Source organism: Mandrillus leucophaeus, unplaced genomic scaffold (assembly GCF_000951045.1).
Source record: "Mandrillus leucophaeus isolate KB7577 unplaced genomic scaffold, Mleu.le_1.0 Scaffold172, whole genome shotgun sequence".
Lineage (NCBI taxonomy): Eukaryota > Metazoa > Chordata > Mammalia > Primates > Cercopithecidae > Mandrillus > Mandrillus leucophaeus.
Genome location: NW_012101721.1, coordinates 3569787 through 3585981, shown reverse-complemented (window position 1 = coordinate 3585981; position 16195 = coordinate 3569787). Strand labels below are relative to the sequence as shown.

Here is a 16195-nt window from a genome sequence, read left to right as displayed (position 1 = left end):
CCGCGCCTGGCTAATTTTGTATTTTAAGTAGAGAGGGAGTTTCTCCTTGTTGGTCAGGCTGGTCTTGAACTCCCGACCTCAGGTGATCCACCCACCTTGGCCTCCCAAAGTGCTGGGATTATAGGCGTGAGCCACTGCTTCCAGCCTCTTTTATTTTTTTAACTGCTCCTGTGGAACAGGGCTACCACATAGGCAGTGTGCCCAGAGTAGCTGTGGATTATTTTGGGTTTCCCTTGTAGGTGATTATTATCCGTGAATTATGACAGTTTTGCTTCTTATTTTCCAGCCTTTATATTCTTAGAGATGGGAGTCTCACTCTGTTGTCCAGGCTAGAGTACAGTGACACAATCTCCACTCACTGCAACCTCCGCCTCCAGGGTTCAAGTGATTCTCCTGCCTTGGCCTCCCAAGTGGCTGGAATTACAGGCACATGCAACTACGCCCAGCTAATTTTTTGTATTTTTAGTAGAGATGAGGTTCCACCATGTTATGTTGGCCAGGTTGGTCTCAAACTCCTGACCTCAGCTGATCCTCCCATCTTGGCCTCCCAAAGTGCTGGGATTACAAGCATGACCCACCTTGCCCAAAAGTTCTTACTGCCTGCCTAGAACTTCCAGAACCATGGTGAATAAAAGCAGTGATAATAGATGTGTTTGTCTTAGTCTTGATTTTAAAGCAAATGTACTTAACGTTTTTCCATTAAGTGTAACAGTTTTCTGTGGGCTTCTCAGGGATACTTTTTCTCAGCCTAAGGATATTTTTTCTCTTCCTAGTTGGCTTTCAGTTTTTATCCTGAAAGAAAGTTGAATGTTATCAAATACATTTTCTGTATCTGTTAAGATGATCCATTTTTTTCTTTTAATTGTTAAGATAGTGAATTTTACTGTTCCATCTAGTATTAACTCAATTTTTTTTTCCTGCAGTAAACTCAGCTTGGTCTTAATATGTATTTTTTTTTGTATATTATTGGGTTCTATTTGCTAATATTTTGTTTAGGTATTTTGTATCTGTGAGTATTTTGTATCGTGTGAGTTTCACTTTTTCTTTCTCTTACTGTTCTTAACTAGTTGAGTATATCCCTATTCTCTGGAATATTTTGTATGAAATTGAAAATATCTGTTCCCTGGATGTTTGATATTTGGCTGATGTTTTGTGATAATAGAGACTATTTAACCCACATGTATGGGATCTACTTTTGACTTTGTGGAGTGAGAATACAGAAGAGGGTATTTGATTCATTTGATTATTACAGCTTGTTATTTCTGTACTGTGGGCTAGTCTAAGGTTACAGTGTAGCTGAAGTTACTCATTTGACTATGCAATAGGGTAATAAAATTGTTACACAGTTGAGCAATTGTTGTAATGAAAGCTAGGGAGTATGTCTTTACCTTTTTCTTGTATTACAGAAGGGCAGTGTTTTCTATATATAGACTAATTAAATTTCTGTTTATCTTACAGAAGTGATAGACCTTACTCATGATAACAAAGATGATCTTCAGGCTGCCATTGCTTTGAGTCTATTGGAGTCTCCCAAAATTCAAGCTGATGGAAGAGATCTTAACAGGTTATTGATTTAACTTATAATCGTTGCCCCCACATTTGTGTGTATGTCAAAGGCAATAGCTCTGTGAATGCCAGTCAGGAATAATTCTGCTAAGTGCCTGAATGAAATGTCTTTTAGGAGAAATTTTGAATTCGCATTAGCTTACTCTTTGGTTCACTTTTGAAAAAGCCAAACTGAAAGGGGTCTTATTGCAACCTGTGTCTTTGAGTAGAAGCGTGCAAGGTATTTCAGTTCACAGTTGCTAGGGTGAATTAAAAACAACCTAGTCCAGGTATTTGATAAATGTATATTCTCTTTTATAAACTTTGAGGGTTATGCTGTTGCACGTTTTTAAATGCGTTATTCAACTACCCTGTCTCATAAGTGATCAAGGAATCTATTTTTTTGAACTGGTACTGATTGGGTGATTGTTTGGTACTGTTCACCAACATCTAGTTCCAGTGGTGGCCTCTCCGTTTCTGGACATGTTTATTCCCATATGCTGCTGAGATGTTTATTTCAGGGAACATAGGGCTATGTTTTGTGTCCTGGGCAATTTGGAGGCTCTTACCTGTAGCACAGTGTCTCTCCTGCCCTTTTCAGTGGTGAGGTCTTAGATAGTTCACTGTGTTGAAATCTAAAATTTCTAATATGGTAGCCTTAAATAGTCTTGAATTTCAACTCAGTTCTATCATGGACCTTATTAGTAATAATGTCTGTTAGGGAAGGATTAACATTTCTACGTTTAAATCTTGCTTTTCAGTTGCGTTACAATCTTACAGTTCCTTATATAGCTAGGGATTATCCAGTAAATACTTTTTCTGGCGTTTTGAATTATCCACAAAAGGTTACAGCATCCTCCATATGCTATATTTATTCTTTAACTATTTTCTTTTTTGATGTGTGCCATGCTGCACAATATAGGATGCATGAAGCAACCTCTGCAGAAACTAAACGCTCAAAGAGAAAACGCTGTGAAGTCTGGGGAGAAAACCCCAATCCCAATGACTGGAGGAGAGTTGATGGTTGGCCAGTTGGGCTGAAAAATGTTGGCAATACGTGTTGGTTTAGTGCTGTTATTCAGGTATGATATTTTTAAGAGATAACTGTGTCTTTTGGAAGTAACTTTGTAATTTATTAAACTGAAATGTAGAAACATAGCTTTCAAAAAATTAAAACAGATATTTAAAACTGGGGAGTTTTTCTGGCATTATTGTGTTTGGATTTAGATGCTTTAATGTCTAAGTTGGGCAGTACTAAAAAGAAATCTGCTGTGGTTGTAAATATATTGAATAGGTGTTTTGGATAAGCATTTAGTGAATACTATATTATAGCAGTGAGAGTGAATAAGGAGGAATCAGTTGTTGAAGGCTATCATAGCTGTCCCGGTAGGCCACAGTGGTGGCCTGGAGTAGAGAAGTGGCAGAAATCATGGAAGGAGAGAAGTGAATGCATTCTTGAGGCGCCGAGGAGATCAAATCTTCAGGATTGCTGGGCAGTTGGATACAGGATATGCCTGCAGTAGTTGAGTAAGACTATGAGGTTTCTAGTTCCAGTAGCCAGGTGGATTATAGTACCATTTGACCTTGGAAGAGGAATAATTTGGGTGTGTATTAAAAGTGGATTTCAGTTCAGGTTTTTTTATTTGTTTGTTTTGTTTTTCTCTGACACGCGTCTTTTTCTGTTGCCCAGGCTGGAGTGCAGTGGTGTGATCTCAGCTCACTGCAACCTCCGCCTCCCAGGTTTAAGCAATTCTCCTGCCTCAGCCTCCTGAGTAGCTGGGACTACAGGCACGCACCACCAGGCCTGGCTAATTTTTGTATTTTTAGTAGAGACGGGGTTTCACCATGTTGGTCAGTCTGATTTCCAACTCCTGACCCCATGATCTGCCTGCCTTGGCCTCCCAAAGTGCTGGGATTAGAGGCGTGAGTCACCGCGCCCTGCGATCAGCTCAGTTTTAGATATGCTGAGTCTGAGGTACCTGTGCCTGTGTATGCTGTGGTCTTAACTACCCTTCATTAAATTCACAGAGTGCCCTTTTGTCCTTTGATCACATACCCAGCAAATCCTCCAATTTAAATGAGTTTAAGGAGATACCATGTAGGCATACAATTATATGAATTTGTACTTCAGAAAAAGTAGTGGGCTCCAGATATAGTTTTGGAAATCAGCACCATATAGATAGCAATAAAACCAAGGGAGTGAATAAATAAAACCAAGGGAGTGAATGAATTCACTAGAGGGTAGTTAGAAGTATCGATCAGGTATCTTAAACTTACATAGCCCCAAGGCAGCCCTTGGCACTCACCCCCACAGTCTTCTCCATCATGGTACTACCCAGCTGCTGAAACTAAAAACTGGAATTCTCCCTTGCTGCACATCCACTACATCCAGCTTCTATGTACTCTTAGGCTCTGGGGAAACAGCAGGGACTAAAACAAAACCTGTACTCTCATGGTTTACTTTGGAAAGAGTGGCACAGACAGTAAACAAAACATCAGGAGGTGACAAGTGTAAAGATGAATGAGTGAGTCTGGGGGATTCGACAGGGTTCAGCTGGAGAGGGCAGAGGGTCAGGGATGGCTTTTCTGATGAGGTGGGCATTTGAGCTGAGGTCTGAAGGTGGCCAGGGAATGAGCTGTATAATTACATAGGGAACATTTCAGACAATGAACAGCAAATAAGCAGACTGAGGTTCAGGAGCTTGCTTCATGTGTCTGAGAAATAGCAAATAGCCAAGTGATCCAGAACTGCTAGCAGTGGGATAGGAAAGGTGGTGGAGCTGGAGTGGGAGAGCTTGTGGTCACGATGAGGATTTGGGAATTCTAGATGAAATAGGAATGTACTGGAAGGTTTGGAGCAGAGAAGTGATATGATCATACTTCCAGTTTAAAAGGATCACTGGCATCTGTGTTGAGAATAGAATGTAGGAAGATAATGTGGAACATGTCAGTTCTTTCTTGTCTGAAAAGAGAGAGAGAGAGAGAGAGAAAGAGAACACTCCCTGGATTCACCCCCTTCCTCAGCCTTCACTCCTGTGGAGGGTGGACAAGAGGCAGCAGAGGCAGAGGATACCTGAGTAAGGCTTCTGGGACAGCGTGAGCAGACAGCGTAAAAAGTATATCTCAGGGGTTGGCCTTAACAAGGAAAAGGGCAGGAGAGTAATGGGAAGGGAGGAGGAAGAAATGATAACTGCAAATTAGAGTTGAAGTAGTGTCTAGTCTTTTTTTTTCTGTGTGAAATAAGCAGCTATTTTTTGGGACAGTGGAGAAGTGACAGAGTCAGATTTTGAAATAGTTGTTGGAGATGGTGGGAGAACCGATTGGCACCAGAGTACCGTCGTAGGATTTCCAAAAATTTGAAGATCTGCTTGAAATTGTTGACTTTAAATGTATTGTGATACCAAAATGCTCAGTATCTATCAGGACTTCCTCTTGGCAGCACTCTGAACCTCTTACATGGAAAACTCAACTCATTTAAGTTGGAACATTTGTTGGGTATGTGATCAAAGGACAAAAGGGCACTCTGTGAATTTAATGAAGGGTAGTTAAGACCATAGCATCAATGTTAGCTGGAGAAAGAAATGAAGATAGGAAGGAACTGATTATTAGGGAGCCAGGAAAGAGATAAATTCGCTTGGGCCCCTGCTGAAGTCAAAGATCAGGTATCTATCCTGCAGGTAATCGGACACAAAGAAGACATGTAATGGTCGCAGAGTGAGCTTTTCTGAACGTGTAATCTGTGAACTGACACCTTTCATTTGTTTGGCGTAGTTTGGGTGCAGACTGGGATGTGGGTGTTGATAGAGATGGAGTGGAGGAATGTGTCACTAGAGATGGGATGCCCAAGAAGCTGAGAGATCTCCAGGCTGGATGCATGGGAGTTCCCTCAGCAAACGATTGAACACCTGTTCTACGTTTAGCAGTGTTCTAGGCCCTTGATGTAGGAGTGAACAAAACAAAAACAGCTGTGCCCACGTGGAATGTAAATTCTCATGAGATGAGATAGAAAATGAACAGTAAACTAAAAACTAACAGAATGATGAACTAGCTAAATAAAATGTGTATAATAATACATTAGACTGTGATTGGTCCGGTGGAAAAAAGAGCAAGGTTACAGAAATTGGAACTGCAGGAGAGGTGGGAACAGGTTGCAGTATTGACTGTGGTGTTGGATGAGCCTCACTGAGGTGGGGAAGGGGGTGAGACTAGTAAGGGAGTGAACCAGGCATCTATTGGGATAAAAAAACATTACAGGTAGAGGAACACATAGACCAATGGCTTCATGGTGGGAGTGGGCTTGATGTGTTCAGGGAACATGCTGGAGTCCAAGTGGCTGGATGCTAAGAGCAAAGGGAGGGTCACTGGAGAGGAGGTTCTGAGTGGACAGGGAGTCACTGAAGGTTCCCAGTGGCAGACTGATCAACTCTGACTCAAGTATTAAGAGGCTCCCTCTGGCTCCTGTGGCGAGATAAGGATGGAGGGGCAAGGATGCACGGGGAGAGACCCATGGCCGTCATCCATGGAGAGTGATGGTGACTCGGACTGGACTGGTAGCCCTGGAAATAGAAAAGAGTTGGGGTTCTTGATATATTTTCAAGGCAGCACTGACAGGATGTCCTCAGGGATTGACTAAAGTCACCTAGGAGGATGTCAGGACTTGGGAGAGTGAGGAAAGCTGTTCCTAGATGACAGTGTTGAGTGAATCGGGAGCTTTATTTTTGCCATATTAGCGAGGTAGTTACAAGGAGCTGCGTGGCAGTTGTGAGCAAGTGTGAGTTGGTGAAGAGAAGTTCTGGAAGCAGAGAGACCATGTGCCATGGTGCAAGTGAGCGGCGATGGGAGTTGGATTAGAGCAGTTGATGGGGCGCTGATAGGGAGAAAGCAGTTAGGTTATAAAGAGCACCCAGAGGCAGAAGCCAAGGGACTTGTTACTTATTAGATGTGAATGGCTAGGAGAAAGATTCAAGGATTTTTCTGCAGTTCTAAACTTTGGTGACTAGGGGAGGAGGATGTAATGAAGTGATGCAGAAAACACAGAAACAGCAGCGGTTGGATAGGGAATAAATTGGGAAATGTGCCTAGTATTAGGGCACACTTAATGTGATTTTTTTTTTTTTGATCTTTGTGTGTGTGTGTGTGTGTGTGTGTGTTTGAGACAGAGTTTCACTCTTGTTGCCCAGGCTGGAGTGCAATGGCACAATCTCAGCTCACCGCAACCTCTGCCTCCCGGGTTCAAGCGATTCTCCTGCCTCAGCCTCCCGAGTAGCTGGGACTACAGGCATGCCACGCATACCTGGCTAATTTTGTATTTTTAGTAGAGATGGGGTTTCTCTGTGTTGGTCGGGCTGGTCTCGAACCTGACCTCAGGTGATCCGCCAGCCTCAGCCTTCCAAAGTGCTGGAATTACAGGCATGAGCCACCACTTCCAGCCTAATGTGGTTTTTAAGAATAATGGCAAAGCCTGATTTTCGTGATGGTGAAGAGGTGGAGTTAAGTGGCTGAGAATGTAAAGCCATTTTTCTCACAGCAGAATAGAAACTCAAGAATGTCACAGGGTAGCCAGCAGAGTAGGAATGCAGGTGTGTTAGGTAGACAGGTGAGGTGGAAGAGAAGAGAGTGACTGAGGATAGAGCTCACCAGCCAAGCCCTGGTTCCGGAGAGAACTTTGGCGCAGCATGACCCGGGTTTACACTCCAGTCCAGGTGAACACTCACCCTGTTGGCTGAATCCCGCCACAGCTTGTGTTAGAGTGAGGGAAGCCAGAGAGGTGCACATGGGCTCTAGTCAAGTACCGACACTTGGATTTTTTGGTTGACATTAGGAAATATACCTGGGGCTTTTAGAATACCAAGAAGGTGTTTTATTTAGTTCTAATTCCAAAGTTTTGCCTATTATTTACCTAGGATGCTTCTTCAAGAGTTCCACCGTGCAGGCCTGAGAGGGTTTTCATTTGAGGAGCGTGTTGGGATGAGGAGTTATATATTCATACAGGAGATATTTTTAAAGAAAATTAACTTATGAAAGGTATTCATAGTAGAAAAATGTGATTTGCAAATAATAAAAAGAATCCCTCTCTCCAGTTCTACCATCTGCTGTTAAACTTTAAAAAAATGCAATGTTATGACAAGGAGTGGATAATAGTAAACACTGCTATACTAACCACCTGTCTTAAAAAGTTAATGTTACAAATTTCTGTTCTATTGAGTTCCTGTTGTGACATCCTCCCTTTCCCACAGACATAACCACACTTGGATGTATCCCTGAACAATATGTAGTCTTGTTTTACGTGTTGTTAAACTTAATATAAGCAGTATAATACTTTTTTTCTGTAACTTTTTATCACTCAAAATGTAGTTTTGAGGTTTACCCCTGTTGATACACATAGCTCTTGTTTTTTTCATTTTCACTTCATATAGTAGGTCATTTTATAAACACTTTTTACAATATTTCAGTGACTGCTTAATAGTCTATTGTGTAAACACAGTATAATGTATTTAAACTGCTTCTTTTGGCTGGGCTTGGTGGCTTGTGCCTGTAATCCCAACACTTTGGGAGGCCGAAGGAGCGATCTCTTGAGCTCAGGAGTTTGAGACCAGCCTGGGCAACATAGGGAGACCTGGTCTCTACAAAAACAAAACAAAAAACAAAAACTGCTCCTTTTGTTAGACATTAGGTTGTTTCAGTTTTTTCCTAAAAGTATTAATATTCTTTGAGCTAATTTTTTGTGCGCAACCATTATTTCTTTAGAAATAACATAAGTGGAATTGCCAGATTGATAGTTTTGCAAACTTTTAAATATGAAATAAAATATTTAAAGTGAAAAATATATATGTTGCTGCCGTTATTTTCAGGAAAGGCTGTGAATCCCTTTCTTTCTTTATTTCAGTCTCTCTTTCAATTGCCTGAATTTCGAAGACTCGTTCTCAGTTATAATCTGCCACAAAATGTACTTGAAAATTGTCGAAGTCACACAGTAAGTTGGTGTCAACAAATTTCTTCACTGTTGTTTAGTCCTTTTCATCCCTAAGGCTTCCAGATTTTTGCCTAAAGCTGATATCCGTGATACTCTGTGGCCTGTGCTAATACTTGTTTTCATTTCTAAATGGCTCATTTTCCTTTTTTGGGATAACATATAAGGGTATGCAAAAATGTAAAATTAAGTAGGAATAAAATGAGAAAAACAGCTCCAAGAATATGTGGGTGGGGAGACCCCAAATACTGTTATGCTTGTTGTATCCTTTCTCTTCCTGAGCTGCTCAAGTGATGTAATGCTGGAGAGATGCCCTGATGCCAGAGACCTGAGCCTTCTTTGTCTATTTTATTGTGTTTTTGCCAAAGGTTGTAGCCTTCTGCCGGCAATTTAACCCTTCCCAGGATTTCACCTTAGCGTAATGCGTTTTCTCCATGAGAGGGAGGGCAGCAGCTTCAGAAAGTGGACATTTCTGTTTTTCCAACAGTGCTGTCTCTCTGGCTTCTACATAGTTACTCTTCAGTTTAGAGTACAGTCCTTCCCAGAGTCCCTGTAACATATATAGCCCTGTGGCTTTCACCTAGATCTAGGTAAATATAAATGAGGGCATGATTATTGAAAACTTTTTTTTCTTAAATGACCACATTTCCCCTTTCTTTTTTTTCTTTTTTACTTTTTTTCTTTTTTTTTTTTTTTTCAAGATGGAGTCTCACTCTGTTGCCCAGGCTGGAGTACCGTGGCCCAATCCGGCTCACTGCAAGCTCCGCCTGCTGGGTTCACGCCATTCTGCTGCCTCAGCCTCCCGAGTAGCTGGGACCACAGGCATCCGCCACCACGCCCGGCAAATTTTTTTTTGTATTTTTAGTAGAGACGGGGTTTCACTGTGTTAGCCAGGATGGTCTCAATCTCCTGACCTCATGATCCACCTGCCTCGGCCTCCCAAAGTGCTGGGATTACAGGCGTAGCCACTGCGCCCGGCTCACGAAAACTTTTTTTTTCTTTACACATTCTGATTTTCTAAATGAGATGTTGTAAGAGTACATGTGCTTTGTTTTCTACAGGAAAAGAGAAATATCATGTTTATGCAAGAGCTTCAGTATTTGTTTGCTCTAATGATGGGATCAAATAGAAAATTTGTAGACCCGTCTGCAGCCCTGGATCTATTAAAGGGAGCATTCCGGTCATCTGAGGAACAGCAGGTACAAAAGAAGCCTTATTCTTGAGTTTGAAGTCACGCCTTGTCAATATTAATGTGGTACTGCTTTATTTCAGCTGCATAACAAGCTGTGAACATGACTAAGCAGGACTATGGGCGCTCGTTTCTGACTTTTATTTTGCCTACAGAACAGGTGGTGAGAGAGAAAGCATGTGTGTGTGTGTGAGAGAGTGTGCGTGTGTTGCACCGGGTCTGGCAGTTCTAAAGAGAAGAAGAAATAGTAGTAGAAAGAATGTAGAATTATACAGGGGCTATTGACGTGCAAAGGAGGAGATTGGAAAATACCTCAATGAACTGTAACAAAAGGGATACCAAGAAAAGTAGTCCTTTGTCTGCACCTTTGTCTTGGAATGGTCCAGATGGAAATTGTAGCTTTAAAATATCTAAATCTGAGTTCAGGAAGGAGCTTTTCTCAGCAACTTCTCTCTTCTAGACTTTGCTTTCCCTACCTCCTATTAAAAAATAGCTGGGCATGGTGGTACGCGCCTATAGTCCCAGCTACTCGGGAGGCTGAGGCATGAAGATCCCTGAACCCAGGAGTTTGAGGCTGCAATAAGCTGTGATTGTGCTACTGTACTCCAGCCTGGGTGACAGAGTGAGACCCTGTCTCTGAAAAAATAATTAAAAAACAAAAACAAAGCTGTCACTAATTAGATCAGCTTCTTCCTCATATGATTTTTTTTCATTCTCTATTTGAAGGTCCTACAGTTCTACAAAATTCTCAAAACATTAAAATTTTCTTTCTTTATTCAGATCTCTGTATTGTTCTAGAGTTCCTTGGGCCTTTTTCTTAAGAAGTCCTACTGGGAAGATTTTGTTTATTTTTCTTTCTTTGTCATAAGTAGATGTGGCTGGAAGTAGTTGAGTTCCAGCTTCCTTCTAGCTACAACTTACAGGTTGCTTAATGCACCTTCTTTTTTATGTATAGTAGCTGGGTTTCAGTGTTTCTATGTTTTCATGATATTCAGCCCCCAAAAATAAATGCTTTCAGGCTGGGCGCAATAGCTGATGCCTGTAATCCCAGCACTTGTGACGCCGAGGCAGGTGGATCATTTGAGGTCAGGAGTTCAAGACCAGCTTGGCCAACATGGTGAAACCCCGTCTCTACTAAAAATACAAAAATTAGCCGGGCGTGGTGGTGTGTGCCTGTAATCCCAGCTACTTGGGAGGCTGAGGCAGGAGAATTGCTTGAACCTGAGAGGCAGAGGCTGCAGTGAGCTGAGATCGTGCCACTGCACTCCAGTCTGGGTGACAGAGAGAGACCCTGTCTCAAAACAAAAAACAAAAAGAAAAAAAGAAATGCTTTTATGGTAGTATAATCTTAAATCATTGGTGGGATAAGGATAAATTTTAATTTCTCTTAGTATTGCATCTAACTTTTATGCAATTTGTGCCTCTCTTATAGCAAGATGTGAGTGAATTCACACACAAGCTCCTGGATTGGCTAGAGGACGCATTCCAGCTAGCTGTTAATGTTAAGTGAGTGTTGAGGGTTTGTTTGTACATCCTTCCAACTCACAGTGGGGCAGTGAGAATTATATGCTGGAAAGTTACTCTCCTTAAGTAGAAATTGCTGGTTTTTAACCACACCTCCTGGGATAATCACTGAGGTAGTCCTCATCATGTATCCCTGTCACCTTCAGCTTTCCCCTCTGAGGATATAGCAGTCATCTAATCCTGCAGCTTTTCCCCCGCCCCCAACTAAAGGACAATAAGTGTTAACTTTGTTAAACTCAGCATGTACTATAAAATGTATTTGTAAAAAGGTCAAATCAACCTCTGTTGCAAACATGATGGTATAATACGGATACTTAAATTTAAGATCCCTTTTGAGGTCTACTTAGAATATGTCGAGTATAGGCTATAGTCATCTCAGTCACTCAGAGAAGTGAAATTTAGGGCACAATATGGATATCCCTCTGAGAAATCTGTGTTTTAAATGGTTTCAATTCTAGGTAGAAGAATTGTAACTATAAAATGGTTTTGGAAACAGCAACTTAACATAGTTAGCAATTTGAGATGGACTTGTAAGAAGAAACTTTTTATTTCTATTGTATCAGGGAGAAAAATGTTTTGTATTTGTAAATCTGTGCAACAGAGTTCATTCGTACGTTTATACTACTTCTATACCTTGCATACATCTATCATTGGATATAGATGTATATATTGAAAGCATACAGATACCTGTATTTGTCTGCATTTGTGACTCTGCTATTAGGTTTTAAGCTCCTTAAGTCCAGGGATTGGACCTTCTTGTCTTTGTGTCTTCAGAGTTTAGCACAATGCTCGAAAGAAGGTGTTCAAGAAGTATTTGAACTGAACTAATTGTTACTTATTTAGATCATACCTGGCTCTTTGGGGGTTGATGAAAATGCACTATTTTTGCTTTTGAATGATGCTTGGATTTTATGTAGCACATATCTTAATCCAAACAATCCAGAATTGTCTCCTTTTCCTAAAAGCAGCAGTCCCAGGAACAAATCTGAAAATCCAATGGTGCAGCTGTTCTATGGTACTTTCCTGACTGAAGGGGTTCGTGAAGGTAAATTCTCTGCTCTGAATTTTAATTCTAGACCTGTGATCATATCTTTATTACTGTGTCCCTTTGAGGAGGCAGTACAGTGAAAAAGCTTGAGAGTCAGCAGTACCCAGGTCTGAATATTGGTTCTGCCTCTGTTTAACTGTGGATAATCTATGGAGGCTTCTGGATCCTCAGTCTCTTCATCTGTAAAATGTGCACAATCTTTATCTCAGATTTATCATATTAATACTTGCACAGCCCAAATCTGACATTAATGTCAGGTAGTAATTTTACTCAGTTTTCTCTGTGTTGCTTATTCTAATATAACACCGAATCTCAAAAGGTTTTATTGAGTGAGACTGCACGAAATGTTTTTCTAGACTAGAGACTTTTCACTCTGGAGGCTTATCTGTCTAAGCTGCATGCTAGACACATAATTTATTTTTAATTATGGAGAATTTAGAATACATTCAAATAGAGCAATTTTAAAACCTCCATGAATACAGCCTTAGCCCACAGCCAGTCATTCCCCATCCCACCCCACTCTTACCAATCTGATACTTTTTAAAACAACCCAGTACCAATATGACTCTGAAAAATAGCATTTTAAACTATCAAATATTTAGTCAGTGTTCAGATTTCTAATTTGTTTTCATAATTTAAAAAAAATAGAAAAATTTATTTTTAGAGTTTGTTTTAATCAGGACCCCAGTATGTGATTCATTTATGACTGAATATTTGTAGGCTCCCCCTCCATCGTTTTTTCCTTGAAATGTATTTTTTGGAGAGACTGGGTTGTTTGTTCTGTAGCATTTCCACAATCGGAAATTTTGCTGTTTGCATGTCCTCTGATACATATTTAACATATTTTAACATATCCCCATGTTCCTCTCTACTCCTCCTCTTATAAATTGGCAGTTGGATTTAGAGATTTGACTAGAGTTAGGTAAGGCTTTTTTTGGCAAGACTATTCACAGGTGGTGAGAAAACCCTTGATTAGGAAGCACATAATGTCTGGTTGTCTTTCTTTTTGCAGTTTTTTTTTTTTTTTTTTTTTTAAAGACAAGTTCTTGCTCTATTGCCCAGGTTGTAGCACAGTGGCATCATCATAGCTTACTGTAACCTGAGACTTCTGGGCTCAAGAAGTCCTCCTACCTTATCCTTCTGAGTAGCCAGGACTTCAGGCGTGTGCTACTGCACCTGGATAATTTTTATTTTTTGTAGAGACAGGGGTGTCATTGTGTTTTCCAGGCTGGTCTTAAACTCCTGGCCTCAAGTGATCCTCCCACCTTGGCCTCCCAAAGCGGTGGGATTACAGGCATAAGCCACCACGCCCCTGGCCTTTTCCCAATGTTACTGGTTGTCAGTGTTCAGTGTCTGGATTGACTGGCTCATTATAGGTTGCTATAAAGGCTTAAGTGCATTTCTAACAAGCTGTCAGAAAGTTGCTGAATTTAAAATGTTGTCTCTGTGGAGCCAGAAGATAGGCTTTAGATAGTCATAATGATGTCTTGTTTAAAAAGTCTCTCTCTTTGCCTAGGAAAACCCTTTTGTAACAATGAGACCTTTGGCCAGTATCCTCTTCAGGTAAACGGTTATCGCAACTTAGACGAGTGTTTGGAAGGGGCCATGGTGGAGGGTGATGTTGAGCTTCTTCCCTCTGATCACTCAGTGAAGTATGGACAAGAGGTACGTTGGAGATCTTTATTTGCTATGCCAGTGACAAAGCCAGTTAAGTAGGAGTGAGCTTTTGGGCAGACTAGTTTCCCATCACATATTAAGTAACTTTACACTTAGCAGAACTTGAATTTGTCTTAAGTCTCTCATCAGTTGATGTGAGTCAGTGAGTATCAGTACTTTGATAAATAAAATTTTTACTAAAACTATGAATTTGAGTTACTCGTGTAAAGGTTGAATGCTGCTTCTGATGTTTTAAGTATGATCAAGTTTCTCTCTTTCTGTTGAAGCCTACCTGTACCTGAGTAGGGAGAGCCCACTGCCTCCATATTTTCGGAGGGTAAAAGTACAGTGATTAACTCCTATGGTATGCCATTTAGACTATTTTCCCTGTTATAGTATTTACTGTTCTCAATTGTAAATTCTGCCTTTGCTTTTAACATTTTTAAAATTTAATTTTCATTTGTTTGTTTATTTATCTTTTTTTTTTTTTTCTGGGTTGGAAAGAAAGGGGGGAAGTTAAAGGGAGAGCATGGGTAGTTAACATCTCAGTATTCCAGTTGGGTTAAGAATTAGTGAATAGCATTTGCAACATAATTCTTAACACTATACAGTTGGGATTGTTCTCCATTGAGCATACGTTTTGAGACAAAACTGTGGCTTATATATGAGTCCAACTCAGTAATTACTATAGGAGAAAGCGGAGCTTTCCTGAATTAAAATAGGGAGCCTAACATGAGCCATATGAAAATACATTCACTGTAGAGCAGTGTTGGAACTCAGAGAGCTGCTGCCTCCCTGGCTTTTCAAGGAAATAACTGATTCCTAATGGAGGAATTATGTCATCTGTACCATCTGTGCAAACCTGGTGCATCCTCTTAAAAAAGAGGGAATGTTCACCAGCTATACTTAGGCCTGTGAAGACCTGTATTCCAGGATGGGAATTCTATAAAAATTAAACAAAAACAACAAAATCATCATGCTCATTTAGATTTCACCCTGAGGTAGTCTCACAGGCTGTCTGAATTCACCTCATTATGCTGACAGGGTCTCTGAAGGGAATGCTGCTTGCACTTGTGGTAAAGGAAACATTTTAAAGCTGTTGACAGGAACCTCAGACATACAGGTGAATTGAATACAAAAGCCAAATCTGATTTAGCTTTTCCTCACCTGTGATCCCTGACTGTTAAGTCTTTTTTATGTCAGTGCCTGCCTTCCTTGAAACTCAAGTAACATCGTAGGTTGATTTGACTGGCTTCTTTATGAGACCTCTGTAAATTTTTGAAATTCAGAGATTTTTCTTAGAAATTGAGAAATTGTAAAACCATGAGGCTATTTCAAATTTCCTTTGTACACATCAAGGAGATTCAAATTATGGTTAATAGACTAAAACAGCATGTAATACATGTACACATATGAGTCTTTTTAGCTGGCCCATGGAGTTGTCTCTTTAGCTACATGCTGCTTCGATCATAATTTCATATTCTTTAGTTAGGCTAGCTGTTTTCTTAAGTTTTTAAACCTCTTTTGAAACTGATGATGTAATGAATGAGTTGTGTAGATGCTTAGTGCAGTCCACATATCCAAGGGTGGTTTATTCTGAGGATGATGGTTGAGTAAAATTCTGTTGACTGGCTGGTAAATTTGGAGTCTTGAGAAATGTTGAGCCATATTCTGTAAGAGAATGAGATTCTAAATGTTCATTTCCTTTAGTGTTTGGAATAAAAAAAAAGTTCTAGCATGAGTTTCCCTAGAGTATAAGTTCTATATCAAAGGAAGAAAGTTGATGAGGGATATTTGAAATCTGGCTATTGTTATTTACTAAAATTAATTTTTCTTTCTCTCACATTTCTACTCTTGACACTAGCGTTGGTTTACAAAGCTACCTCCAGTGTTGACCTTTGAACTCTCAAGGTTTGAGTTTAATCAGTCCCTTGGGCAGCCAGAGAAAATTCACAATAAGCTGGAATTTCCTCAGATTATTTATATGGACAGGTGAGTTCTTGGCTGATTTTTTTTTTTCCTGATGTATTGCAGCAGTAGAGATGAGCATGTACTAAGTATAGTATGCATAGGAATCACCTGGGAGTCATGATAATATGCAAATTTGGATTCTGTGAGTCTAGGTTGAGGGTCTTTGCCTTTTTCTAAGACCTCCCAGGGTTGTGCTTATGTTGCTTCTGATCTCCAGACCATGATTTGAGTAGCAAGACTTTAGGTGAAAGCCCTCCTCTTTTTGGGGGTAGGAACTACCTGAACTCCAGGG

The 16195-nt window shown here is 40.4% G+C and overlaps 1 protein-coding gene across 3 annotated transcripts in view; it reads left to right on the top strand.

The window, feature by feature from the left end:
- Positions 1–16195, top strand: part of USP28 (ubiquitin specific peptidase 28) — a 56156-nt gene that overhangs the window by 10798 nt on the left and 29163 nt on the right. For all 3 annotated transcript variants that reach the window (XM_011977026.1, XM_011977025.1, XM_011977024.1), the window contains exons 3-10: positions 1459–1564; positions 2468–2627; positions 8432–8518; positions 9577–9714; positions 11137–11210; positions 12197–12273; positions 13793–13941; positions 15797–15924. In XM_011977026.1, the coding sequence (XP_011832416.1) occupies positions 1459–1564; positions 2468–2627; positions 8432–8518; positions 9577–9714; positions 11137–11210; positions 12197–12273; positions 13793–13941; positions 15797–15924 (919 nt within the window). The remainder of the gene's footprint in view (positions 1–1458; positions 1565–2467; positions 2628–8431; positions 8519–9576; positions 9715–11136; positions 11211–12196; positions 12274–13792; positions 13942–15796; positions 15925–16195) is intronic.